At 42.6% G+C, this 26,572-nt stretch overlaps 1 protein-coding gene and 1 pseudogene across 7 annotated transcripts in view; one reads left to right on the top strand and one right to left on the bottom strand.

The window, feature by feature from the left end:
* The window catches only part of plppr1 (phospholipid phosphatase related 1), a 97,418-nt gene that overhangs the window by 12,728 nt on the left and 58,118 nt on the right, over window positions 1–26,572 (bottom strand). For all 7 annotated transcript variants that reach the window (XR_007956631.1, XR_007956632.1, XM_052019690.1 and 4 more), the window contains 3 exons: window positions 17,869–18,001; window positions 10,816–11,066; window positions 2,320–2,496 (listed from right to left, as the gene is read on the bottom strand). Coding sequence is in view for 5 of the 7 variants with exons in the window: in XM_052019690.1 (XP_051875650.1) it covers window positions 2,320–2,496; window positions 10,816–11,066; window positions 17,869–18,001 (561 nt within the window). In the remaining 2 variants the exon portion in view is untranslated. The remainder of the gene's footprint in view (window positions 1–2,319; window positions 2,497–10,815; window positions 11,067–17,868; window positions 18,002–26,572) is intronic.
* Window positions 12,442–12,595, top strand: LOC127572437 (60S ribosomal protein L39-like; annotated as a pseudogene).

Raw genomic sequence — 26,572 nt, 5'->3', positions numbered from 1 at the left:
TATTTCAAGAGGGCTGAATACAGACAGATAGCAATATAGAGATGGTTAAATTCAGGCAGGTAACTGTATAGAGAGGTCTGAATATAGACAGATACTCACATCAGGAGAGTTCAATACAGGCAGATAGCTGAACAGAAAAGGTTAAGTATAAAGAGCTACCTATGTAGAGAGGTTAAATACATATGGCAACCTAAATAGAAAGGGTTAAGTTCAGAAGGTTTAAATGCAGACAGATACCAATATAAAGAGGGTTAAGTAGACAGACACTTGCTTACTGAGGGTTAAATTAGGGCATAAGGCCATATAGAACTCAATAGGTGAAGAGAGAGATTTGAAAGATGTTTAAAAAGAGGTAATCAAATAGTATTTAGAGAGAGATATAATCAAAAAGTAATGGATGCCAACGAGAGTGCAGTTATGATGAAAAAAAATAATGTTCCATCGTTCAATTCCATCTTGCACTGAGATTCCAACTTTGTCAAAGACACAGTTAAAAGCAAACAACTCTGCCATCGATAACTTTCAGCCTAATCTCCACTAAATGATTTAAAATGACTGGAAACACTTAAGTTAGCCAAAAGCAATCTGAAATGTCTGTTGTGGGAAATGCTTACTGTTTTCTTAGAAGACAACAGTGGTAATCTTCCACAAAATTTGGGGATGACCGATAGAAATACTTAAACAAAGGGCATTCGATGCTCTTGAGAATGCTAGATTGTACTTACCTCAAGCCTTCTACTACTGAGCACACCTTGAAGCAAGGCTTTGACAAACTGAACCAGCTAGTTTACCTCAATGTTTTGGACTTTGTCCTGCCTCTTCTCCTGCTTCAAGAGGATTGAGTGAAGATGGGGCTAAACATTGAGGGTTTATTATAAAGGTGAAATTCCCAAGGATAAAGAAAAGTTTCCATTTTCACCTATAGTGAAAAGTCAGCGTAGTCTGCAGGCATTGGATTGATGCTCAAGTTTCACTCATGCAAGTGTAGGAATAGGCAGGGTCTTAGGAAAATCTTTTCCTCGTAAGTCAGTGAGCACCTAGACAGTGCTGGCAACTGGTAACCTGACTGCCTTCCTGAGAGGGACAGACACTCTATCATATGGATGCTATGCCCTGGTGTGGCTTTGATTATCTGAGGGGCTGGAGAAGAATTTTGCAGAATGGTAGTCCCATTATTGAGCCTTTCATTTTCCTCCGACTTATCGGTCTCATCCAGGATGACTACAGGGGAGGTGTTGCGGAGGAGGTGGGGGGAGCAAGTGTGGGAAGATGAACCATGTAGGGATGGCTTAATAGGCCAGGTACTCCCTTGCTGCCCATGAGTCCAAATGGTGATCTGAATGAGGATTTCCATGTGGTTTCCAATATGGTCCTTTCTCAGTTGTTGTCTGGGGAGAGAAAGCAAGCTTTAAACTGGAACAGCCTCTTGCGCCCCCTGCTGGAAAGTGTGCCCATAAAAATGATTAACCTGCATTTCTGCAGCGCCTTTCGTGACCTCACAATGTCTCAAAGCACTTCACATGTACTTTCTGATGTGTGGTTAACACTGCAGGAATTGCACTGAAGATTCTTCATAGCCGCCACAACGAGCTGAATGATGATGGCCAGACACTCCGCTTGTTTGAGATTCAGTGACCAGAATAGTGAGGAAACTGCTCTGCTCTGCTTTGATACTGTGGGCTTTTATATCCACCTGGGAGATGAGGGGGGGGCAACTCTGTTTAACTTCCCATGCAAAAGAAGGGACATCCAACAGTGTAGCACTCCTCTGAACTGCACTGGAGTGTCAACCTGAATTGTATCCATTGAGTGGGACTAGAACCATCAGTTCTCTAATTCAGAACCAAGTGAGCTACCCCAACAGCTCAGATTAAAACTGGTGCATGTTAGGGAGGAATTGGCAATATTGCCTTCCATGGTCAAACAGCCTGATTCCACATGTTGACAGAGACACAAGGGACTGCAGATGCTGGAATCTGGAGCAACACACAAAGTGCAGCAGGTCAGGCAGCATCTACGGAGGCAAATGGACAGTCGACAGTTCGGGTCAAGACCCGATTCCACACTCAGGCAAGGCTCAAGTCAGTCACTAACGTCTGCAGACAAACAGCGACTGGCGCCAATAAAGAAATATTGAATCTAGCGTGAAATGCTTTGGACTGCTTTACTATATTAAATGTGAATGTGCCTAATATTTCTAGTTAAGGAAAATATATCTATAAATATTTGTACCTTAATATAAATTTTAACTTTGTCGTCCTAAAAAGGCATCTTTAATTTGATATATTTGATAGATTCAGAGCTGTAAGGTGGACTTACCAAAAACAAAGCTACTGTGCTGCCCAGTACAAAACCCGCAATCACATCAGAGCAGTGATTGCGATATTCGGACACCCGGTTCAGTCCCGTTAGGAAGGCGGCGCAGAGTGCACCCAAGCACAAGACAGGTTTGGCTAACCTGCTGCTTTTGGTCTTTATCGTGCTGGTGATGTACATCTGAAACAGAACATGGTCGCACACAGAGTTTAATGGCATGGGTACACGACTAGAACATAGAACAGTACAGCACAGGAACAGGCCCTTCGGCCCACAACATCTGCACTAAACATGATGCCAAATTAAACTAAATCTCTTCTGCCTGCACATGATCCATTTCCCTACATATTCATGTGTCGAACAGCCTCCTCTGTCATATCACTACTACCCCTGGCAGCGTGTTCCAGTCTGTGTAATGAAACTTGCCCCACACATCTCCTTTAAACTTTCTCCCTCTCACCTTAAATACATGTCCTCTGGTGTTTGACATTTCTACCCTGGGATAAAAGACTCAGACTGTCTACACTATCTGTGTCTCTCATAATTTTATGAATTAGATGATTAAAAAACTGCAAAGTAGATGAGAAGTATCCATGATGTTTTGTAGTACTTGCTCATTTTTAAATGAAGCTGAATCATAGAAAATTCATGACACAGAGGAGGCTGTTTGGTCCACTATGTCAATGCTGGCTATGAAAAGAGTTACCTAATCAAATACTACCTTCCAGTCTTGATCTGTTGCCCTTTAGGTCAAGGGAGTTCAAGTAAACATGAAGGCACTTTTTGAAAATACAGCTTAACAGAGCTTTTTGATAAAGTGACAGAGAGAGCCAATGTCAGATAGATAGTTGATAAGGTATGGATGAAGTTTCCGAGGAACAAAAGAATGTAAGAGCCAGAGTTGGTCATCTGGCCTTTTGATCCTGCTCTACCATTCACCATGATCATGCTCATCTTCTACTTTAGCACTACTTTCCTGCACTGTCCCTTTGTCCCTTATTTCCTTAATAAAACCTATGGATCCTATTTTGAATGAACTCAGTATCTGTGTCTCCACAGCCCTCTGGAATTCCAAGGATTTGTCACCCTCTAAGTGAAGAAACTTCTCATCTTTGTTCTAAGTGGCCATATCACTTACTCTGGCCTCCTGTTCTAGACTTCCCATCCAGGAGCTTTTAATACAGTGCCCCATGATAGGCTTAACATCAAGAGCAAAAGCCATGGAATAAAGTGGCTATAATGGATAGAAAATTGGCCAAACACTAGGAAGGAGGGAGCAGTGGAGAAAGGTTGTTTCTCAGATTGGTGGCAAGTGTTCAAAGGCATTCCTCAGGAATGGTTCCAGGGGCATGACTTTTAATATATATTCATAACCTGAGATGAGTGGTGTATGAGGCACAACTTTCAGACAAACATCCAAAGTAAATGTGTGCAGCTCGAGGAATTTCAGCCCAGAGTTGTCAAGCTGGAGTCCCGGATTTAGACACTGCAATCCATCAGGAGTGGAGAACCAGTGGATTACCTCCATACGTTGTCCCAGAAGGCAGCCACAATCATTATATTAGTTAATTAAGAATTTTTCGATCAAGAGGAAGAGAAGCGTGAAACTGACAGTGACACAGTTGTGGGAAGCCAGAAGGAAGCATCTGGGGAGCCTTGGCTCTTGCACCAATCTAACAGGTACAAGGCCTTTGCAACCTGTGTGGATGAAAGCAGAGACCGAAGGAAGGCTGAGCGATCCGATCACACCATCATGGTACAGAGGGTCACCAAAAAGCGGGAGTGATAGAGAATGTGGTACTAATTAGAGGACAGTATAATTAGGGGGAATAGATCCTGTTTTCTGTGTCTGCTAGAGACTGAGATAAAAGAAATAATATAGGGCAATAAGGATTTGGCAAATAAATTAAATAAATAATTTGTATGTCTTCAAAGAAGAAATTGCAGAAAACCTCTCTGAAGCAGCGGAGGTCAATCTAGAATGCATGAAGCATTAGTGAAAAAAGTATCGGAGATACTAATGTTGTTCAATTTGCATTAATATTGTTATTTTTATTTGGTTGTGTAAGTTATGTATCATTTATGTTAATTTAAGTTTATGTTAACTTACGTTTTTCATGTGTGTAATGTACTGTGTTGTTGCTGCAAAAAGCTAATTTTCATGGCATTTATACCCTGTGTTTGTATGCCTACGACAATAAACTTGACTTTGAACTTGAATGTGAGAAGAAACTAATGGAAATAAAAGCCAATAAATCCCCAGGACTCAATGACCTGCATCCTGGAGTTTTGAAGGAGGTGGCTACATACATAATGGATGTACTGGTTATCATCTTCTGAATTTCATTGATTCTGGAATGGTTTCCACACTTGGAAAATAGCAAATGTAACCCCACTTTTTAAGGAGAGAGGTCACCAAACTATGGGAAAGAAGTGGTGGAGCTGGAGGGGGTGCCGACAAGATTCACCAGGATGTTGCTTGGGATGGAGCATTTCAGTAATGAAGAGAGACTGGAAGAGCTGGGTCTGTTTTCCCTGGAGTGGAGGAGATTAAGAGAGGACATGATTAAGGTATATAAAATTATGAGGGGTATAGATAAGGGAGACTGCAAGAAACTATTCACCACATCAGAGGAAATAAAACTAGAGGGTGTAGGTTTCCGGTAAGAGGTAAAATACTTAGAGGGGATCCGAGGGAAACCTCTTCCACCCAGATTGGTGAAGAACCTGGAATGGACTGCCAGACAGCTTTTAAGAAGTATCTGGATGAGCACTTGAATCAACTAGGCATAGAAGGCCACAGGCCAAGTGCTGGAGGATGGTATTAATAACAGATGGGATGTGTGGGCCGAATGGCCTGTTTCCAGGCTGTATGACTCTTTGATTGTATGACTAAAAGAGGGATCCATAGACCAATTAACCTGACATCAGTTAAAAGGAAAATGCTGGAATCTGTTATTCAGGAAGTGTTAATGGGGCATTTAGAAAATAATAATAGGATTGGGCAGAATCACCATATATTTATAAAAGGGAAATTATGATTGATAAATCTGTTGGACTTTCTTGAAGTTGTAACTAAGGAATAGCTAAAGGGAACCAATAGATATAGTGCATTGAGACTTCAATAAGGTCCACAGAGGAGGTTATGACGCAAATTTAGATCAAAGATTAAAATCTGGAGAGGAATAAGGTCAGAAAATAGAAAATAGGAATAAATAGGATAGATTTTTTGGCTTGGGGGTGGCAGTGATTATAGGGATCACTGGTGGCCCCTGCTGCTGCAAGCTTTATCAATGACTTGGATGAGAGAACCAAGTGTAATATATCCAAAGTCTGCTGATGATACAAAGCTGTGTGGAAATGTGACCTTTGGGAAGGATGCAGAGAGGTTCCAGGGGGATATATACAGACTAAGTGAATGGGTGAGGACATGACAGATGGAATATATTGCAAAAAATGTGAGATAATCCATGTTAATTGAAGAAATAGAGAAGCAGAGTATTTTATAAATGGTGAGATTATCATGTTCAGACCTGGGGAGTCCTTATACACGAATCACTAAAAATTACCATGCTGATAAGCAAGCAATCAGAAAGATTAATTATATTTGACCTTTAATTCAAGAGGATTTGAGTCCATTGAAATTATACTTGTCATACTGAAATCATACACAGGCCTAGTGAGACTGTAACTGGAATACTGTAAACAGGTGGACTCTCCCTGTCTAAAGAAGGATATACCTGTGATAAAGGGAGTGCAATGAAGGTTCACCAAATTGATTCCTGAGAGAGAGGCTGGCCCTTTAAGCAGATTGGCCATATGTTTTCTCGACTTTAGAAGAATGAAGGATGATCTTATTGAAACATACGAAACTCTTACAGAACTTTGTAGGGTCGATAAGATAGATAAGAAATCTTTATTAGTCACATGTACATCGAAACACACAGTGTAATGCATCTTTTGCGTAGAGTGTTCTGGGGGCAGTGCGCAAGTGTCGCCATGCTTCTGACACCAACGTAGCATGCCCACAACTTCCGAACCTGTACATCTTTGGAATGTGGGAGGAAACCGGAGCACCCAAAGGAAACCCATGCAGCCACGGGGAGAACGTACAAATTCCTTCTAGACAGTGGCCTGATTTGAACCCGGGTCGCTGGAGCTGTAAGGCGTTACACTAACCGCTACACTACCGTGACTGCCCAGGATGTTTCTCCTGATTGGAGCCTTTAGAACCAAGGGCCAGAATTTCAAAATAATGGGCCAAACAAAACTGAGTTGAGTAGAGGACTTTTTTCCCCTGGTGGATAATGAATCTTAATGAATCCTGGTCCTGTGAGGAGGGATTAAGCAGGTTGGCCCTGTGTTTTCTAGACATGGAAAATGTCTACTCAAGAGGATTGTGGAAGATCAGTCACCGAGTATATTCAATTCAGAGACTGATGTGATTTTAGATGTTAAGGAAATCAGGGCATAGGTTATTAATGCAGGAAAGTGAGGCTGAGGTAAAAAGTCAGCTATGATCTTATTGAATTGTGGAGCAAGCACAAGAAGCCTACATCTGCTTCTTTTTCTTATATTCTGTATACCACACCCTAGAAAAGATGTAAAGGCTTTAGCAAGGATTCAGTAAAGATTTACCAACATGATTCCAGGGATGAGGGACTTTCATTACGTGGATTGACTGGAGGAACCAGGGTTGTTGTCTTCAGAACCATAGAGCTTGCAAGGGAATCTGATAGAGGTATTTAAAATCAAGGAGGGGTATAGATGGAGAAAAGTTGTTTCCATTTGGGATGTGCAAGCAAAATGGAGAACATGGAGAAAACCCACACGGTCACAGGAATACATGTAAACTCCACACAGACAACACTTTGAGATTAGGATGAAACTCAGGTCCCTGGAGCTGTGAGGCAGCAGTACTACTTGCTGCACCACTGTGCAGTACAGGCACATTGGACCAAATGGCATCCTTCTATGACAAACACTTCTGTGGTTCTTTGACTCACTTTTTAGAAAGCCCTCTGTTTTTCCAAAGTGATGATCTCACTACTACCTACAATAAAGTTTACCAGCATGCTTGAAAATCAAGTTCCCTTCTTAACTTGGACAATTCTGACAGTCAGCAAATTTGCACCTCTGTGCATGGGTCTACTGGCACCTTCATCTAGAGAATGATTTGAAGGAAAATACTGTGATTCAGACATAAGAAAATAGGCCTCGTGTCTTCCCCCATCCACCAAAGAAAATTGAATGCTGGGAGTCACAAGACACCGCAGAAGCTGGAATCTGGAGCAACACACGAAAGACTGGAGGAACTCTGCAGGTCCAGGTGAAGGGTCTCGACCCGAAATGTCTGCTGTCCATTTCCCTCCAAAGATGTTACCTGACCTGCTGAGTTCCTCCAGCATTTTGTATGAACGCTGAGTGATGGAATAGCAACAATGGTAAAAATTTATCTTTGTTTGCTCCCCATTGTTCTCCCTATTGGTACTCAGCTAACTTCAATAGATCTGAATATGGGTAGGAGGAGTATAGAGGCAGAGTATGACAGACGTTCCAGCACATGTTTGGCACCGTCAACAACAGGCTGTTTTCATGGTGTATTCTGGATGAGCTTCTGCAGGCAGAGGTCAAGCACAGACAAATGCCACATCATTCTGTCAGCCAGCAAGAAACATAAAGCTTGGTGGAAAAAAGTGAGTGGTGCTTTCACATCATTCACATTAACTAAGTACAGCACAGACCACTGCACCGGATCATATCTTAGGGAAACAATACATGGATCGACTACTGGAGGCATTTAGCATGTACTTAAATTTGCAGCAAAGCTACACATAAGTAGTTATATCAGTGAAACATCAACATTTGTTTAAAGTTATATTTGGAGTTGATTGAAAATGCAGGGGCGATGTCATTTTGAAGGACATTTATGGCAATGGAAATCAGCCTGAGGGTTATTCTTAGAGAAACTGTAGACAGAGATTATTTTAATCAAGAACCATTAAAATGATGCAATTCTTCAGTTAAATTTCTAATGCTATAAAGTATGTAAACAGAACCATAAAGAGATACAGCATGAAAACAGGCCCTGAGTCCACACCGACCATCAAGCACCCATTTTTACACAAATCCTACTCCAATTCATTTTATTCTCCTTCCATTATCATCAGCTGTACACCACCCCCCCCCCACCAAATTCTACCACTCATCTACACATGGGGGGCAATTTGCAGGGGCCAATTAACCTACAAACCTGCATGTCTTTGGATGTGACAGAAAACTGAAGCACCCAGAGGAAATCTATGTGGTTACAGGGAGAACATTCAAACTCCACGCAGATGGCACCGGAAGTCAGGGTTGAACCCGGGTCGCTGGAGCCATGAGGCAAATCATGTTGATGGACCATGACCTGTGTTTATGATTTTCATTTATCTGGTAATATACAAACTAGCACAGAAGAGTGGAACTTTTAAAAGCACTGTGCTAATGCAACAGACATGGCTGAGAACAGTAAAGGTTGCCCCAAGTTACTAAAGTAGGAAGCTGCCAATTTGTGGTCTACACAACCCAAATCAGTGTTGGTGAGAACTCCTTTCACCAGCAATTATTGATGAAAAACACTTCCCAAAACCTCATGCAAGGTCTGCAGGGGCCATTTTCACTGGCCAAAACAATAGCACATTTTATTGTATGTCACTGCTTCAAAGAAATCATATTCATTCCAACTCAAACTCTATCCTTGGTGGTGGATTTTTCATTGGGATCTTGTAAAATCTTGCCACATTGTCTCCAGAGAGCAACATGCATCATCAGGGACCCCCACTATCCGGGCCATGGCCTCTTCTCGATGCTGCCATCAGGCAGGAGGAAGACCCACACCTCAAGATTCAACAACAGCTTCTTCCCCACTGCCATCAGGTTCTTGAGCTGACTTTAGGAACCTTAACACTAAGTCAGACTATAATTCTTTTTCACTCTCTCAACTTGCACTCATGTCGTTATGTTTGTTTTGTCATGTAAGTTAGGTATAATTTATGTTAATTTAAGTTTATGTTAACTTATGTTTATCATATTTGTAATGTACAGTGCTGCTGCTGCTAAAAGCTATTTATACCCTGTGTACATATGTCTATGACAATAAATTTGAACTTGAACATATTGCCATCAATTTCTGGAGTTGACTATTCCAATGCACTCCAGGCCAGTCTTCCGCATTCTATCCCCTGAAAACTGGAGGTCATCTATGACTCTGTTGCCCATGAGCTCATAAAAAGTCCTTTCTGTCCATCATCCCTGTTCTTGCTAACCCACCCTAGTTCCTACATCTATTTTAAAATTCTCATCATTGTTCTCCAGTTCCCCACTGATCTTACCCCCTTCCCATCTCTAAAACTGCAGAATTGTTCTCTTGCTCTTCTAGGTGCCACTCATTCATTGTACACTCAGCACTTAGATACAGCTCCACTGTTTATGACACATTTGCTCGAGGTACACACGGCGCCCAGTTTAAAACTGTCCAGGTGACATGTAGGAGCCATAGGAATGCTGCTGTATGGAGCCAAACCGTGGATATAGGCAATATCCACCAAGGAAACAATGATGGGCCAGTATGGTATTGGGTGAACAGCAGACAACTCGAGAACCATTGTGTCCAGACTAGTTACTCCAATTAGGTTGCCATCAACTTCGTTTGCAGTCTCTGAAAATGATTCACTGCTCACACTGAAGACTGAATCCTCCCCTCATCATGAAACACTTTGTTGCAACCAATAGTGCCTTCCTGTACCCTTTCTCTAGACCCAGCACTTAACTTCATGGATGACATGGGTCTGTGGAAGATACTTTCTTCAGAACAGGTGAAAATTAGCAAGACGAATTAATTGTTCACGTTGGGGTGTGCTGGTATCTGAGATGCCCAGCTGACAGTTAAAATACTTCAAAAACCAAATACACCAGGCACCGAAAACACTAAAAACAAGAAAATATGGACATAATCAGCAAGTCAGGCAGGATCTGTGGAGAGAGGAACATAATTAATATTTCAAGACAGGAAAAAGTTAGAGATAAAACAAGTTTTAAGGTAGAAGAAAGCGGGAGGGACAGAGAGAAAATTAAAGGAAAAATCTGTGATGGGGTGGAAGGCTAATCACTCCTGACTTCCATAGTATCAAGACCTTTCCTTATGTCCCTCCTCCCCTTTCTCTGCATCTAAAAACTTCTTTTATCTTTTATCCCCAGCACTTATGAAAGATCATCGACCTGAAGCTTTAACCCTGTTTCTTTCTCCACAGATCCTGTCTGACCACTGAGTATTTCCAGCATTTTTGGCTATCATTAAAGACGTCTGGTACTCAAAAACAAGTGACCAAGCTAGTATGGATTGGAAAAGTCTGACCTCAGGATTACAACCAAACAATCAAAATTTGGGAGGGACATGCATGAAACAAGAAGTCTGCTCCTAACAACGGGAATCCATCAGCTGACGAATCACAAACTTACCGTGGCGTACAAGGCACAGTAGATGCTCAAAGACGCATCCTTTGATGGAAAGGACCTCCGTGCATTTGCGATGACCTCCGGGTTCCCAGTGCAGATGCGTTCATTAGTTATGAAGCGTGAGCGGGAACGACAATCAGTTCCTGTGTAATTAGGTTTGCAAACGGTTATAAAGTATGGGGTTAGGCTCCCTGTGACCACTTGACCCGCGTTTACGAATATATCCGTGGCAAACAGTCCAAAGGCAAACACACCTGTGGGGGAGAAAGAAACAGGGACTCATGAGTAGATAGTACTCCTTCCTGCAGTTTGAGATTAAGCTTACAGTGTTGCATCACTTCATGTGAGGCCAGGAGCAATGTGGCAAGTGACTCACCTAATGCTCCAAAATCTTTCCACCATCTATAAGACATAAGACAGGAGCATGTTGGAAGATTGTTCAGAATTGTCCAATATTATCAAGAAGCCCTAAACCATCCAGGACAACTGAACCTGGTTGATTAGCACTCCTTCAACCACCCTAAACATTCATTCCCTCCACCACATGTGTACAGTGGCTACTGTGTGTGCCATCTATAGAACGCACTGCAGTTACTCATCTTGGCAACCCTGTGACATCTAAAACTAAGAAGGACAAGGGCAGCATGGAAACATCACCACCTGAAGCTCCCCCTCCCACCATTCTCATCTGGAAATACATTGCCACTCCTTGATCATCATTGGATCTAAGTCCTGGAAGTCCCTCCTCAACAGCACCTTGGGAGAACCTTCAACAGAAGGACCACAGCGATTCAAGAGGTGACTCACCACTGCTTTCTCAAGGGCAATTTGGAATGGGCAATAAGTGCAGGCCTTGCCAGAGAAGCCCAGGCCTCAAAAAATGAACAGATTAACAAAAAACTTCATATTGTTACAGTTAGTTTGACAGTTATTTAATTCACTTTCAAGCATTTCTGTTTTGTGGACCAGTGCCTTACAGCAGGACTGCCCTTGAGCCAGAGCTGTGGTCCACTGTCATCACAAGTGAGAGGGCCATGTAAAATTACACAGAAGTTGGGTGTAAATGTGTGGGCTTTCAGTCATGGTGAATCAAAACTCTTCCAGGGTAGAAGTGAAGAAGGCAGTTTGTGAAGTCATAAGGCACCTACGTATCAGAAACTGAATAGAAGAGAAAACTGGCCAGGGCACACAAATGCAACTGCAGTTCACTTCACCCTGGATAGACATACAGCAATGTCCTCTTAAATGTTAAGTTACATCATGGTTCCAAATTCCCATCATGCGTGAGTTCATGCTACCTCCTGCCAAAAGCTTCAAATGTACATAAATCTCTTAATCAATAAGAATGAAATCAATGGTGACTGGATCTTTGGGTTTCAATCTCTATTTAAATGAACAAAAAACAATCTTGCATTTCCATAGCATCTTTTCATGAGGTCAGGACTGTCCAAAGCATTTTATACATGATGAAATAGTTTTGAATACTGGTCACTGTTCTAATGAAAGAAACACAACAGCCAACTGGTTCACAGCAAGCCTCCACCAACAACAATAGGGATCTGCTGCATCCTCCCCCTCTCTCCCTCTTTCTCTCACCGTTCCACAATTGTGGAGGTCACAGGTCTGGCCATGCCATCGCACAAAACCTTTGGGACCAAGGCTTCCTCACCAAGAAGATGAAGCATAACTAGCTGATCCTGCAGTGGATCCACATGAAAACCAGTACAAAATCAGGTACAACTCTGATAGGAGACACTGGAGAAGGAGCAAACCGGGCTTGTAAAAAGATTCACCACCATTGGCACACTGCCCACAGCCATCACTTCCCACCTGCATCTGTTACAGAGTGGGAGAATGGAAACACAGATCTGATCCAACGTTGCGGGGCAAAGCTTTCTTGTTTGTTTTCTATTGTGGAAAAATAAAATCATTGAAATGTTTGGCAAAAAAAAGTGTGATAAAAACTAGGTTGTCAGTGTGTGTTCATTGAACAATAAATATTGGATAAGACACAGAGGAGAGATCCTCTGCTCTTTTTTCAGCATGGTGCTTGAAATTTTTTTTCAGATGGTGTTGAGCTTCTTGTGAGTTATTGGGCTGCATTTACCCAGGCAAGCAGAGGTATTCTCTGATCCTTATGAATGGTGGAAAGGTCTTTGGTGTTCAGGAGGTAAGTCACTTGCCACAGGATATCCAGACTCTGATCTGCTCTTACAACCATAGAATTTATGTGGCTGCTCCATTTGAGTTTCTGGTCAATGTCGATAGTGAAGTACTCAGCAATGGAAATGCCATTGAATGTCAAGGGTAAGTGCTTAGAGTCTTTCTTGTTGGAGATGGTCACTGCCTGGTACAAACGTTGCGAGCCACTTTTCAGCCTATCCCTGAATATTGTCCACGTTTTTGCTCTATGCCGGCAGGGGCTGCATCATTTGCTAAGGAATGTGAACATTCTGCAATCATCAGCAAATATCCCCAGTTCTGACATTCCAGTGGAAAGAAACTCATTGATGATGCAGCTGAAAATGGTGGAGCCTAGGACGTTACCCAGGGGAACTACTTTAGCGATATCCTGGGACTGGAATAATCAAGCTCTGACAACCACAACCATCCTCATAGCTTCATGTGAGGAATGAGTCCAATCATTGGTGCATTTTCCCCTTGAATCCTCGGTTTTAGTACACCTGGTCAATTGCTGCCTTGATGTCAAGGACAATCCTATCTCCTCACCTCTGGAATTCAGGCCTTTAGCTCACATCTAGTCCATGTTCTCTCAGCTTCTTCTGGCAAAAATCCTACAGCAAATATTTGGGTTTACCCATTGTAACAATGGAGCAGATGTTTCATGTTTAACCTCCTGTATTTAGTTTTGAATGCATAAGCATCAGTGCTGCCCATAATACACCCTGGGACCCTCTGATGCCCAGTAGACCAGCTACCATGCATCTCTTGGCTTCCACTTACAGTCCATCTACAGAGAAAATTATACAGCGTGGCTCAATAAATTGCTTGAGAAGACCAAGCTGAACTAAATGCAAATTAAGCCAAATTGTTTTATTAATTTGATGCTGAGATGGATCCAGCTGATCTGATTCATACTTATCTATTGTTATAAACATCACTCTTTTGATAAAGTTAATCAGACAATTATACTGGAAGATCAGCTGGCTGTGTTCACATTTTGCATTAACCTCTGACATACTCGGAGAGTGGCAGCTATTTAAGTACTGGCTTTGTCCAAGTGGAACTACCACATGGTGGCACCATCAACTACTTGGTGTCCTGGCCAATATTTACACCTCAATCAACACCACTCATAATTTATTATTCATTCATTATTACACTGTTGTTTATGGGAGCTCTCTGTGCACTAACTGGCTGCTGCATTTCAACAATTACAACATTTCAACTATCATCACAAATAGCCTGTCCTGATCCAACCACGTAGACGCCATGGCCAAGAGAGTGCATCAGCATTTCTACTTCCTCAGGAGGCTAAGGAAATTCAGTGTGTTCCTGTTGACCCTCACCAATTTTTATAGATGCATCATAGAAAGCACCCTATCCAGATGCATCATGGCTTGGTATGCCAACTGCTCTGCCCAAGACTGCAAGAAACTGCAGAGAGTTGTGGACACAGCTCAGCACATCATGAAAACCAGCCTCCTCTCCATGGACTCTGTCTACACTTCTGCTGCCTTGGAAAAGCAGCCAACATAACCAAAGACCCCACCCATCCCAGATATTCTCTCTTCTCACCCCTTCTATCAGGCAGAAGATACAAAAGCCTGAAAGCACATACCACCAGGCTCAAGGACAGCCTCTATTCCTGCTATTATAAGATTATTGAATGGTCCCCTTATACAATAAGATGGACTCTTGCCCACACAATCTACCACATCATAGCCTTACACCTTATTGTCTACCTGCACTGCATTTTCTCTGTAACTGTAACACTATGTTCCGCATTCTGTTATTGCTTTTCCCCTGTACTACCTCAATGTACTGATGTGGTGAAGTGATCACATGGATGGCATGAAAAACAAAGTTTTTCACTGTACCTCAGTACATGTGACAATAATAAACCAATTACCAAGTATTTCATTGGCCATGAATTTCTTTGGGACATCCTCAAGTGCTGAAATGTACTATATAAATTCAAATCTTTCTTTCTCATGCCTGAAAGTACAAACTATTTCCAAGATATAGATCCACAGGCATTGTCAGTCTCCTAAATTATTTGATCAAAGTACTTGGTTGCTGTTACCAGGGCAAGAGGAAAGCTCCCATTCTCAAGCTTACCCATCCTGTCCAAAGATGCACCGACTCAGCACCAGGAAACATTGGTCAGCCCAACAGCTCTATACATGTTGTATATACTCGACCCAAGTCTCATCACACTATAACTATACCTTCTCATCCTGTCCCCGTCTTCCTATATTCCCCCCTGGCAAATGGATGCATTAACCACCCCTTGAAAAGCATTCTTACTCAGTAGATATAATTAAACATTTACAATTTGCTTTCAGAAAGCTCAGTGTGCAAAAGGATTACAGTGAAAATTCTAATATTTTATGAAGCTGCTGTTAGTGACAGTTCAGTGGATAAAAATATGCATTTTGTGCTAATTGCTCATTCAACCAAGCTCAATTTCATTGCATAATTATCTAGCCTTTGACAGCCCATTTAAATCCATCGTTTATTCTGAACCCTTACTTCTCCTGTATATCTCTCAGTCCCTTGCTGCTTTCAGCTTCCCAATGGTCTCCATCCTCTTTGAGGGAGAGGCACAAGGATTGCCAGTGGTTTTATAACACATGCCTAATCAGCAGAGTTTCATTGCAAGGATTAACAATCTACTTCTGACCCAGTTCAGTAATATATGGGGAATTCCAAAGTTCTTCCAATTTTGGGTTTTGGGATTCTGAGCAAACAATCAGCATCCAAGGTGGTTCCACGGGGACATTCAAGTGATGAGATCACCAGCTGGGTGCACACATTCCTCCATTCCTCTCTCCACACCAATAACGTTTCAAGAACTTATTTTTAAAAGAAACTTTTGTTGGCTGTTGCTGCTTGGAACCTGGGGAAACAAGGCCAATGATGGTTCTGATCCATATTCCCAAAAGCATTGAGTGTCTCTTGCTAACATGCACAAATGGACCTTCTCATGGGAGGCCACAAGGATTGCCAGAAAAATAGCCTGACCTGGTGCTGGGTTTGGTGTCTCTCAGGAGCCATCTTGGATACAGATTAAACATCCTCAAAATGGAACCTTGTTTGGTATATTTCACACTTTAAATGGTACATTCAGGTGCAGTTTTACCACCCTGGTATTAAAATGCTGAAGAATGGGAAGTCAAGGCTGTGAGCTCTAATGTTGAACAACACCATCCCAAGTAAGTTGTTCTGATCCTGCAACCCACCACAGTCTCTGCAGTCCTGCCATTCTGGTGTTCAACACAGCATCTATTTCAATCGATCCCACCACTGGCAGCCAAACCTTCAGCTGCCATCATCCTAAGTTCTGGAAGTCCTTCCTGACACCTTACTACCTCTCTTTAAGATGCTCCTCTAAACTCAGCTTTTTGATTAAGCTTTTGATTCAGAGTTGTAATATCTTTTTATGCAACTTGGCATCTTATTTTCCTTTAACAAAGCTGCATCCAAAGCAATTGGGACATTTTCCCATGTTAAAGGCACTATATAAATATAAACTGTTGTCCTATTTTAATTGAGAGCCATTTCAACAGTGCTGACAACAACTGAATGCCAGGCCAACACTGATCTATCAGGAGCAATGTTATAATGAGTGACTTGTTTGCTTACGAAGCAACCATTGCTGGAAACTTACTTGTGATGCATTGTTTATAGGAACCTTCCTCCTGTTTACTGCTCCACAGCCAAATGTGCAATTAAAATAAAATTTAATGAAGGCTAGAAAATTCTATGGAATAGTAAAGATGGGTTTTGCTCAAGAGTATCGGATTGGGCTGAATGTTGTGACCTAAAGGATGGTGCTGCACATGGACGAGATGGGCTTAGACAGACTCATTTCCATGGAGCGTGCCTGCAAACACTTAGTAGTTTTGGATTTTAAATAAATCTTGTAATGGCTCTCTGTGACCAATACTACCCATCATCCTGTTGATTCTTCGAGAAAGACTAATTGCTGAAGAAAGCTTCTGAAAACATCTTGCTTGGGCATTGCTAAAGATAGTGTTCAATCTTGCTTTATGAAGTTGTTTGGAAGGCATGTGATGCCTGGGTCTTATAGACCTTTATGCCCTGTATGTCTTGTTATATGATTGGCCAGAATACAAAGTTATAATTTCACCAAAAGACAGATGTTCAAAGATAATGGATGATATCAAATCATTTTATAATATGTTATAGAGGTAGGTTGCAAAGAAAGTTTTGTACTCCCTCATGCATGGAAGGTTAAGAGGAAATATAACTGAGATGTTTACCATGATTAAATAATTCATAGGGTAGACTGAAGCTATTTCTTCTGGGGGCAGAGATCAGACCAAGGGAACATAGCCTTAAAACAGAGAGCAATATCAGGATAATGCTTCCCACATTGAGGAACACTGGAACTTACCCCTTACCCACCCCCTATAAACTCAGCAAGCTGTCCACGCTGGAGGTCCATTCAGAATTTCCAAATTAAGATTAACAGATGTTTGTTAGACCAATATAATTGAGAATGACTAACAAAGGAAGGTAGATAGAGTCAAAGTGTAAATTAGCCATGACCCAGTGAACATCAATTCCTCTTACACTACTACATTGCACATTGAGGAGAAATAAAAGAGGACAAATTTCTACCCAGCACCATCCCCTTGTTAATCTGCATCCTATGGTTAGCAATCCCCTGTCAGATGAAAGAGCTTTCTTTTATCTTCTCTTTCCATAAGCTGTGAAAGTTGCAGCACCCCAGGTAACCTTGTCTGCTCGGCATTAGGTCTCAGTTTCTGTGGTGCCTCCATGAATTTATGCGAGGCAACCCATGCCCCTTCCATCTATTAAAGAAGCTTCATTCCAATGACTCACCTATAAATCTTATTATTCTTCGGAACAGAGGACTCAAATAACAACATTCTCCTGTTACGATGGTCTTCTCCTGGCGGAGCAAATTTTCTCTTGTTGATTTTATAAAATACATCGAAATCTCACCAATGAAAATCTGCAACAAAACAACGAACACTGGATAAGGCAGAATATTAAAGATGTGAGTAAACTGAAGAAGATTCAAGAGCTACCATTTATTTTTTTGACAATGACAAGGTGAGGAGGCACTTGTGACATGAATGGCCTGTGCACAGGGGAATTTAACAAATTGGGAGGTGATCTCATTGAGATACACAAGATTCTGAAAGAGATTGGCAACATGGTGCCTCCTCAGACTGTAAAATCTGGAATTAGGGGCAGATTTCCAGAGTAAGGGGCTACTCATTTAAGACAGAGAAACACAAAGGAATTTCATCATTCAAAGGGTTGTACATTTCTGAAGTTCTCTACACTAGAGGCAATGGATGCTAATTCTGAGTATATTCAAAGCTGAGATCTGTACATTTTTGGAAATTAAGGACATTAGAAGATAAAGGCATTGGATGCTGAAGTGCACTTGAGGCACAGTATCAACCACACTTACTCCTGATTCTATTTCTTATGTTCTTTTGTAAGAATACAAGGGCATAGGAAGCAGGAACAGAAGTAGGTCATATTGCCCTTCGAGCTGTTCCACAACATAATAAGATCGTGGCTGCTCTGATCTTCACTCTCTTTTCCGAACTTTTCCCCATAGGTTGAGAATCCCTCCATCTCCGCCTTGAATATATTCAAAGATGATGCTTCCCCAGCTCCCTGGGGTGCAGGATTCCAAAGATTCCTGACCCTTTGAGGGAAGGAATTCCTCTGAATCTCCATTTTAAATAGGCTACCCCTTATTTTGAAACTAAGTCCCTTAGTACTGGACTCCCCCATGAGGGGAAACATTTTCTCAGCACCTACCTGGTCTAGTCCCCTCAGAATTTTATATGCTTCAGTAAGATCACTTATTATTTCAATGTGTATAGGCTCATAAGTCATCCCTGTCTTTCCAGGAAGCAACCTCGTGAACCGTTTCTGCACTGCTACAATGCAGGTAAATCATTCCTCAAATGCGGAGACCAAGACTGTATTGCAATACAGTGTCACTGGTATCCTGTAGCATTGCATCAAAACTTCCCTACTTTAAACTCTATATCTCTTGCAGGCCAACATTCTATTCACCTACCTAATTACCTGCTGTACCTGCATGCTAACATTTAGTGTTTTATGTACTTGGAACTCCAGATTCCTTTACATTGCAGTGTTTTACACCCTCTCTATTGAAACAATATTCTCATTCTACATTCTTCCTACCAAAGTGGCAAACCTCACATTTCCCCACATTATACTCCTAAATAAAAATTGTAAGTAGCTGAGCCTCCAGCACTGATCCCTATGGCATTGCATTAGTTACTGATTGCCATCCCAAAAACTAATCCTGACACTTGTTTCCTGTCTGCTGTGGCTTGCAATCAAAACGACGGCAGCCCGCTCCCCTTTAACGTCAACTGCAGTCTGAGCTCCCACAGTGAGAGGTTACATCCACTTCATGTACAAACACAGCCTCTACCTCTGTCCTGCAATGCTGCAGCTCAACTCCAACAAACTTCCTGCTGGAGTAAAGCTAATCCATAGGGTGAGGGGCAAACTGGTCAGCCTATGCCACCTCTAATTCAGAATCTAACCTCCAAGCTCAGTCACTGATCAGCAGAGCACAGACAAAACAACCCCCAGTTTACAACACTGCCCTCCGACACTAAAGGTCCACAAAAAGACACTGGAAAGCATGGACCATGCTATATCTTGGGAGCCACAATGCAGCAAAGGCAGATATTGATGATGAAATTTACTATTTTTTTGGGTAGATCAGCACAGTCTTTGGCCATCTGAGGAAAAGAGTGCAGAGCAAAACCTCAAACCTAGCAAAAAGTTCATGGTCCATCAGGCAGTAGTGATCCTCATCCTCACCAAATGAGACATGGACTATCATAACAGCCACGTCAGTGAAGAGATGCCATGAACGCTGTCTCCAGATCAACTGGTAGGTTTAATGAACTTATGCCAGCATCCTCTGCCAGGCCCAATGAGGGTCTGGTTGCATTCAGACAGCTTCGATGGGCAGATCACATCATTTGCAAGCCCAAGACTAGATTTCCAACAAATAGACTCTGTTCTGAGCTCCATGATACCAAAAAAACCACCACATGGAGAGAGCAAATGATTCAAGTATGTTCTCAAAGTTTCCTTGAAGAAGTGCAAAATTCTCAGCTGCAAATTGTAAAAGAGCATTTGGAAGCCATTAAGAATCTTGAGTTCATGCATGCAGAGCACCCAGGGAAGGAGTGCACTACCTCACAAAGTACCCACCAACCCACCCAATCAGACGCCTCCTGCCCCATCTGAGCCAGAGTCTGCAGTTCCTACATTGTCCTCATCGGCTTCCTCAGAACCCACAAGACCGGAGTGGAAGCAAGTCATCCTCGATCCTGAGGGACTTTCTAAGAAGAAGGGAGTACAAAATGCAAAACAACACAGATGCCTGAACAGTTTCTGCTGCTCTCCTGTAATAATATGCTATGGAGACTTAATCAGACATAAACACAGATTAATATTTAATTAAGCACTTCTACGTCTTTGGATAGTAATCAAAATAGTACATTATGCAAAATTATACATGAAGTGATCCAAAGTCTATTTGATAAAAATGCTAATCATCAAGCTCGCTCCTCCCACCCCCTCAGGGTACACAAACACTACAGATCTTAAGAGAATTTGCAACAAAAGCTGATCTAGGTCAGTCACAGAACTGTTGCAACAAGACTTGACAGCAACTAAAGATGGTAACAGATAGGTACTTGCAAATAAAAAGGTGCAGCCAAGTTCTATCACCTTCATATTGTTGGATTGGGGCATGTAGTGCTAAGGCTCACTGTGTAACACTCTTGTTTCTCAGCTGAATACTAATGGGTTTCCACCTAACTCTAGTCTAATGCTTCAGTGCAATATTGAGGGAGTTGTACTATGTTTTGCTGGCAATGTCAGCAAATGTGGCCCTGTCACCTCTCTCATTCATACCTCAGAGGTCCATGGCATACTTCAGAGATAATCAACTGAGTTTTCCCAGTATCCAGATAAATATTTATACCTCACTCACCCTCAGTATGTATTATTACCCTGCTGTTTGCAAACATGGCATGTTTCCTGCACTCTATAAATTTTTAATTGGCTATGAAGCCCTTTGGGGTGCCCTGAGGGGGAAATAAAAAAATGATATATATTAAAAAAAACTTTTATTTTGAACTGTTTCATAACTCACCAAGTATTTCCACAACAACCTCCCAACATTCTCTTTCTCCTTCACCTGAGTACCAGAGGAACATCTTCTGTGAGATGTCAGGAACCTTATTCATAAACCAGCTGGTGAGAGATGTCAGCAACAGATTTCCTATTGGATTTGTTATGTAGAAATTATTTTTTCCTTCACTAGTGTGCTTCTGCAAAGATCCCTAAATGGTAAAGAGGAGTAGGGAAACAGGCTGAATGTTTCCTTTTACTGGTCAACTTGTGATACCGAGATAGACGGGAATAACTCCCAAGGAGGCTAAGGCTGACAGCCCTAACCTTACAGTGGTCGACTTTCTGGGACGACCTGGGGTTTCCAGAAATTGTACATTAATCTCGAGGCGACAGGCTGTGAAAAATTCTATCGGGGCTTTTTGTTTTTAAGTTTCTGTTTACTGGTTAAAAAGATACTGGAAAAGGGATAAAATAGTCTTCTTGACTAATGGCCAAGAATCACTCAATTGGGAAATGAAGTGGCTCTTTCTTTTCCTATTGCTATTTGAAGTGGGAGTGTGAGGGCAGGGGAAATGATAGTGGGAGCATATTCAAGCCTGTTCCATCATTCAGTTGGATCATGGTTGAATTGAAACTCAAAAGATCCTGAGAGGTATTGACAGGGTGAATGTGGTGAGGACCGTTCCTCTTGGGGGATAATTTAAGATTAGGGATCGCTGTACAAAAGTAACTGGTTGCTTATTAAAAAAGATGGGGCAACATATTTACTTTCAGAGGGTTGTGTGCTTTGGGAACTCTATTTCTTTATTCATATTATTAAACTGGTCTCAGTAAAAAAAAGTATGAATTTCATTGCTCTTTTACTGAGATCATGAAGACAGCTCACAGATATCACAGATAACTGAATGAGGCCATCCAGCCCATTGTTTTTGTGCTGGCTCTTTTCTTCAATTTGTCCCACTCTCCTGCCCTTTATTCACAGCCCTGCTAATCTTGCCATTGCCAAGTGATTATCCAATTCTCTTTCAAAAGTAGACATTGAATCTGCCCGCAACAGCCTTTCAGACTGTGCTTACAACTCAATGCATGAAGAAAATTCTCCTCAATTACACCTCTGGTTATTCCGCCACCTATTTTAAATATGCATCCTCTGCAGAGTAGTTCTCAGAAAGAATCTATCCTTATCTAGTCTCCACAGTTTTGATCACTCTCCCCTTAACCTTCCCTGCTCAGAGAATAATCTCACCTAGTCTCTCCACATGGCAGCAACCCTATCATCGCTAACACTTTGTCAGAAGATTCTCGTTCATTACGAGTATGATGCTTTTAAGAAGAGCTTGGCTCCTTCCCACCACTGGAGAAGTCATTTTCATGGGTGACAGTGGTGAGACTGAGTTGTCTGCTTCCCTCCACCCCTGACCCCACCTTACACACCAGTTGCCATTCCCCATTATTCTATAAATCTGGGGCATTGAGGTATGACAACCTCTACCATGAACAGATGGACAAAACACTGACCTCACACAGCCATATGTCAAACTTACTGTATTCCTCAAATTATTCACATTTTTACAGCACAGGAAAGGATTACTCGCTCCACATCAACCCACTCCCACCCTATTTCATCTGAACTAACCGGCACATCCTTCTCTTTCACATGTCCATCCAACTTCCTCCTCTGTCTCAATCATTCCCTGTGGAAGCACATTCCTACTGGTCCTCAGATGAAGAAGTTTCTCCTGAATTCTCATTGACTAATCAGTGACTGTCTTATATTTATGGTCACTTTTTCTGGATCTCACAACTGGAGGGTGATTCAGTCTTCAAGTAAAGGTAGTTCCGGGGGGTGGAGGGGGGGTGGGGGGGTTTAAAAAAATGCGGAATCTCAGATTTGGTACCGATCAGTCCTCTTTTGGTTTTGATGGAAGAATGGGTGACCAACCTTCTGTCACAGATCAAGGGAGTCGGTGAAATCTTTCCAAGTACATTGCATGCTCTTTATTTAATTCACTAAGAATAGAATGTTCAGGCTTCAGCAAACCTGGGAAGTGTTAGAGCTGGATCCAGAGGGCATGAGGTTTTTCTGCACTGCTAATGGGGATGAAAAGGCACTTATCTCCTCCCATCCAACACTTCACGAACAGTATCTGCCTCCCTGTCAGCATCAAACAATGACCCCCATCTCCAATGTCCCACGCCAATCTCCCCTGTCCCCCACGTCAATTCTCAATCACTTCCCTCCCCTTTCACATCCCCTGGGAAACCAGACACCTCATCCCAAATCACCCACTCTCCTCTCAACTCATATTCATGACTCCCTACCACACTGTTATCTCCTGACCCCCATGATCTGATTTCCTCAACCCTGATGCTTGAATCCCTCCTGATCCATGATTTCTGACACCCCCTTAGGTCCCTGACAACCCAACCCATCATTACATTGCCCACTCCTGAACTCCTGTCTTCCTGCCAATCTCTGATTTCTACATCCCAGATCTCCAATTCTCGCATTGTGACCCTCACCCTCTCCCAATTCTGGACTCTGCCCACCCTTTCCAAACCTTCTTCAAGCCCACATCTTAAATGCCTTTGCCCCTGATCAACTTTAATGCCCATCTACACAGACATCCCATTTCCAATGCATACAGCCTCCCATAGATCCCTACCCCACCTCCCAAATATCTGAACACTCTTCCCAACCTCTCACCCTCATGATCTCCCAACCCACACTCTATCACCTTTGTTACCCACTTGCCTAGCATCTCCTCCCCAGCTACTCTCCCCCCCTTACCGGGATGGAAATCAACAAATATACTTGAACGATCCCCTGGATTTAATTTTCATGGAACATGCTGGGAAGGTGTACTTCCCTGTTTACCTGAGTTTCCTGCCCACTCTAATCTCTTCACAGCACAGAATGAAATATCAGCATCACCCCTTACATCATCTTTCTAATTTCCAATACAGGCCACTGCCATCCTTTCTTTTGTGGAGAAGGGAGCGACAAAAAACATGAGACTAGAAATTGAATTTCATCCATTTTTGCTGCACTAAGCCATCACTGCTTTTAGAATTAAAGCCCATCCCCTGAAATAATTACACAATTGACCAAAGTGATAATTAAAAATGTGAAGAGGTGATTCACATAAAGTAAGATGTGCTGAGACAGAACCTGCAGTTCTCAATTGGACATCACTCAATTTAGCATATCACTCAACACCCACTGTGCACCAATCAGAGAAGGGCATCAGCCCTTAAAGTCACACTCCACATGGCAACCAAGCAGAAGCAACTCACAATGGCTGTCATAGAGGAGAGAGAAGCTAAGGGGAAGTAGGAGAGAATTCCCCAGATTTAGTGAAAGAGACTTGGGCATTCTCATCTGTGAGATGGAGTGTGGTCCTTTGTTCTGGGAAGAGGAGTAGGTAGAAAATCCCCAAGACCCTAACAGGAAGAGGCTCTAGCTATCCTTTTCATCTGTGGGAATCCATACTCAATAAAGCACACACGGTAGTGTAGTGGTTAGCGTAACGCTATTGCAGCGCCAGTGACCCGGGTTCAATTCCAGCTGCTGTCTGTAAGGAGTTTGTATGTTCTCCCCGTGTCTGCGTGGGTTTCCTCCCAGTACTCCGGTTTCCTCCCACATTCCAAAGACGTATGGGTTAGGAAGTTGTGGGCATGCTATGTTGGCGCCGGAAGCGTGGCGACACTTGGGGGCTGCCCCCAGAACACTCTATGCAAAAGATGCATTTCATTGTGTGTTTTGATGTACATGTGACTAATAAATAAATCTGATCTTATCATCTTATCCTTATCTTATAATGCAGAAATAAATTCCATGTCCTCACAAGACGTATCAGGGTGTGTTACCCAGTATTGAAAACCAATGTTGTGAGCCATTTCAGTCATTGGATAAGGGATTCACTCACTGATGTGTTATAATCAGTGCCAGTGGACCTGCAAAGGAGGATGTGTCGGATTATTATGTGTCATTTGGGCTCCACGACATAATTATTGGTGAACCTCTTCATTGATAAACAGTGGTTGTGGAGATGGTCACTTGGTTTGTACTGGGAACAGTGATATTGCAGCTAAGGTTGAGAAGCATCAATCAGGGACACCATTGAGCCCATGCAGACAATGCCTCCCTGCTCTACTCTGCTGGCAGATGAGGTGTTTAAAGTTCAGCTGGGACTTTATGGTATCCTTCTTTCTGCTCCTAATCCTCTTGCTCATGGCATTCGGTAGGTTGTGCCTCATGTCCCTTGGGCTCTGTGTCTCCTTGCTGCTCTTCGTCCGTCATTGGCTGCTGTCTTCAGGTAGCTGAGCTGCACAGCAGACAGCACATAAAGGTGGAGAATCTGTAGCTACTGAGCTACTGTGTGTACTGCAGGGCTTCCCTGGGAGGATGTGGGTTCTGGAGAAATAGGAAATACCTGTGGCTCTGGTGCTTGCATGGCTGTCACTTTACCTCTGCTCAGCTGCTGTGGTTGGAGAGAGCATTGATGTGAGGAGCCAGGGATAAAAAGATTGGTCCCTGTCTGGGCACTGTTAGCCCACAAAAATGTTTGGCAGCTTGATCTCCCTGAGGGTGTAGGCATTGCGAGTCCTTCCTGGAAACAAGGCATTTCCCATGCGGAGACACAAGAGACTGCAGATGCTGGAAATTTGGAGCAACACACAGAGGAGCTGGATGAACTCAATGGGTCAGGCAGCATCTATGGAGGGAAATGGACATCCGGGGTTTCGGTTCAAGACCCTACATCATTACCATGAGGAAACTCTTCTGGTGATCCAGAACCACAATGAAGAAGTGGAAACGGTTCCTGCTGAGGAAAAGCCTGGCGTTCTTAAGGGTGTCTCCTTGTGGGCATGTGAGTGCAGAAAATGGCTGCCTGTCCTCACAGGAACCACCCCCCTCCATGCTCTAGATGTTACCTGGTGGGCATGAAATCTAAAGTAGATGAAATTATTTCTCTGTGAATACTGCATCTAGGTGACGTCTCTGAAGCAGTGTTGAGGGGCAAGTTGCAATGTTACCTTGACCTCCATGGAGGGATCAACAAAGGTATGACAGCATGGTCGGAGAACTTCCTATACACCTCAGCGATGACAGCTTTGGAAACCCTGAGCCAAAGAATACATGGTTCATTAGAGAGGCCCAGGTACGAAGTCATGTCTCAGACACAATGTTGGAATCTCTATACCTACTTATAGTGCACTAAGGGGGCATCCTCCAGGGGTCTCCACAGATGAACACATTTTTGTTTTCTGTCTTGAGTTCCCCCATAAACCTGATTCTGATTCTGGTGGCCAGTCATTATCATACTGTGCCTCCAGAAATGGAAATGCTGTCAGCAATCTCACC

The sequence above is a fragment of the Pristis pectinata genome, chromosome 7 (assembly GCF_009764475.1).
Source record: "Pristis pectinata isolate sPriPec2 chromosome 7, sPriPec2.1.pri, whole genome shotgun sequence".
Classification (NCBI taxonomy): Eukaryota; Metazoa; Chordata; class Chondrichthyes; order Rhinopristiformes; family Pristidae; genus Pristis; species Pristis pectinata.
This window is presented reverse-complemented; position numbering and strand designations above follow the sequence as displayed.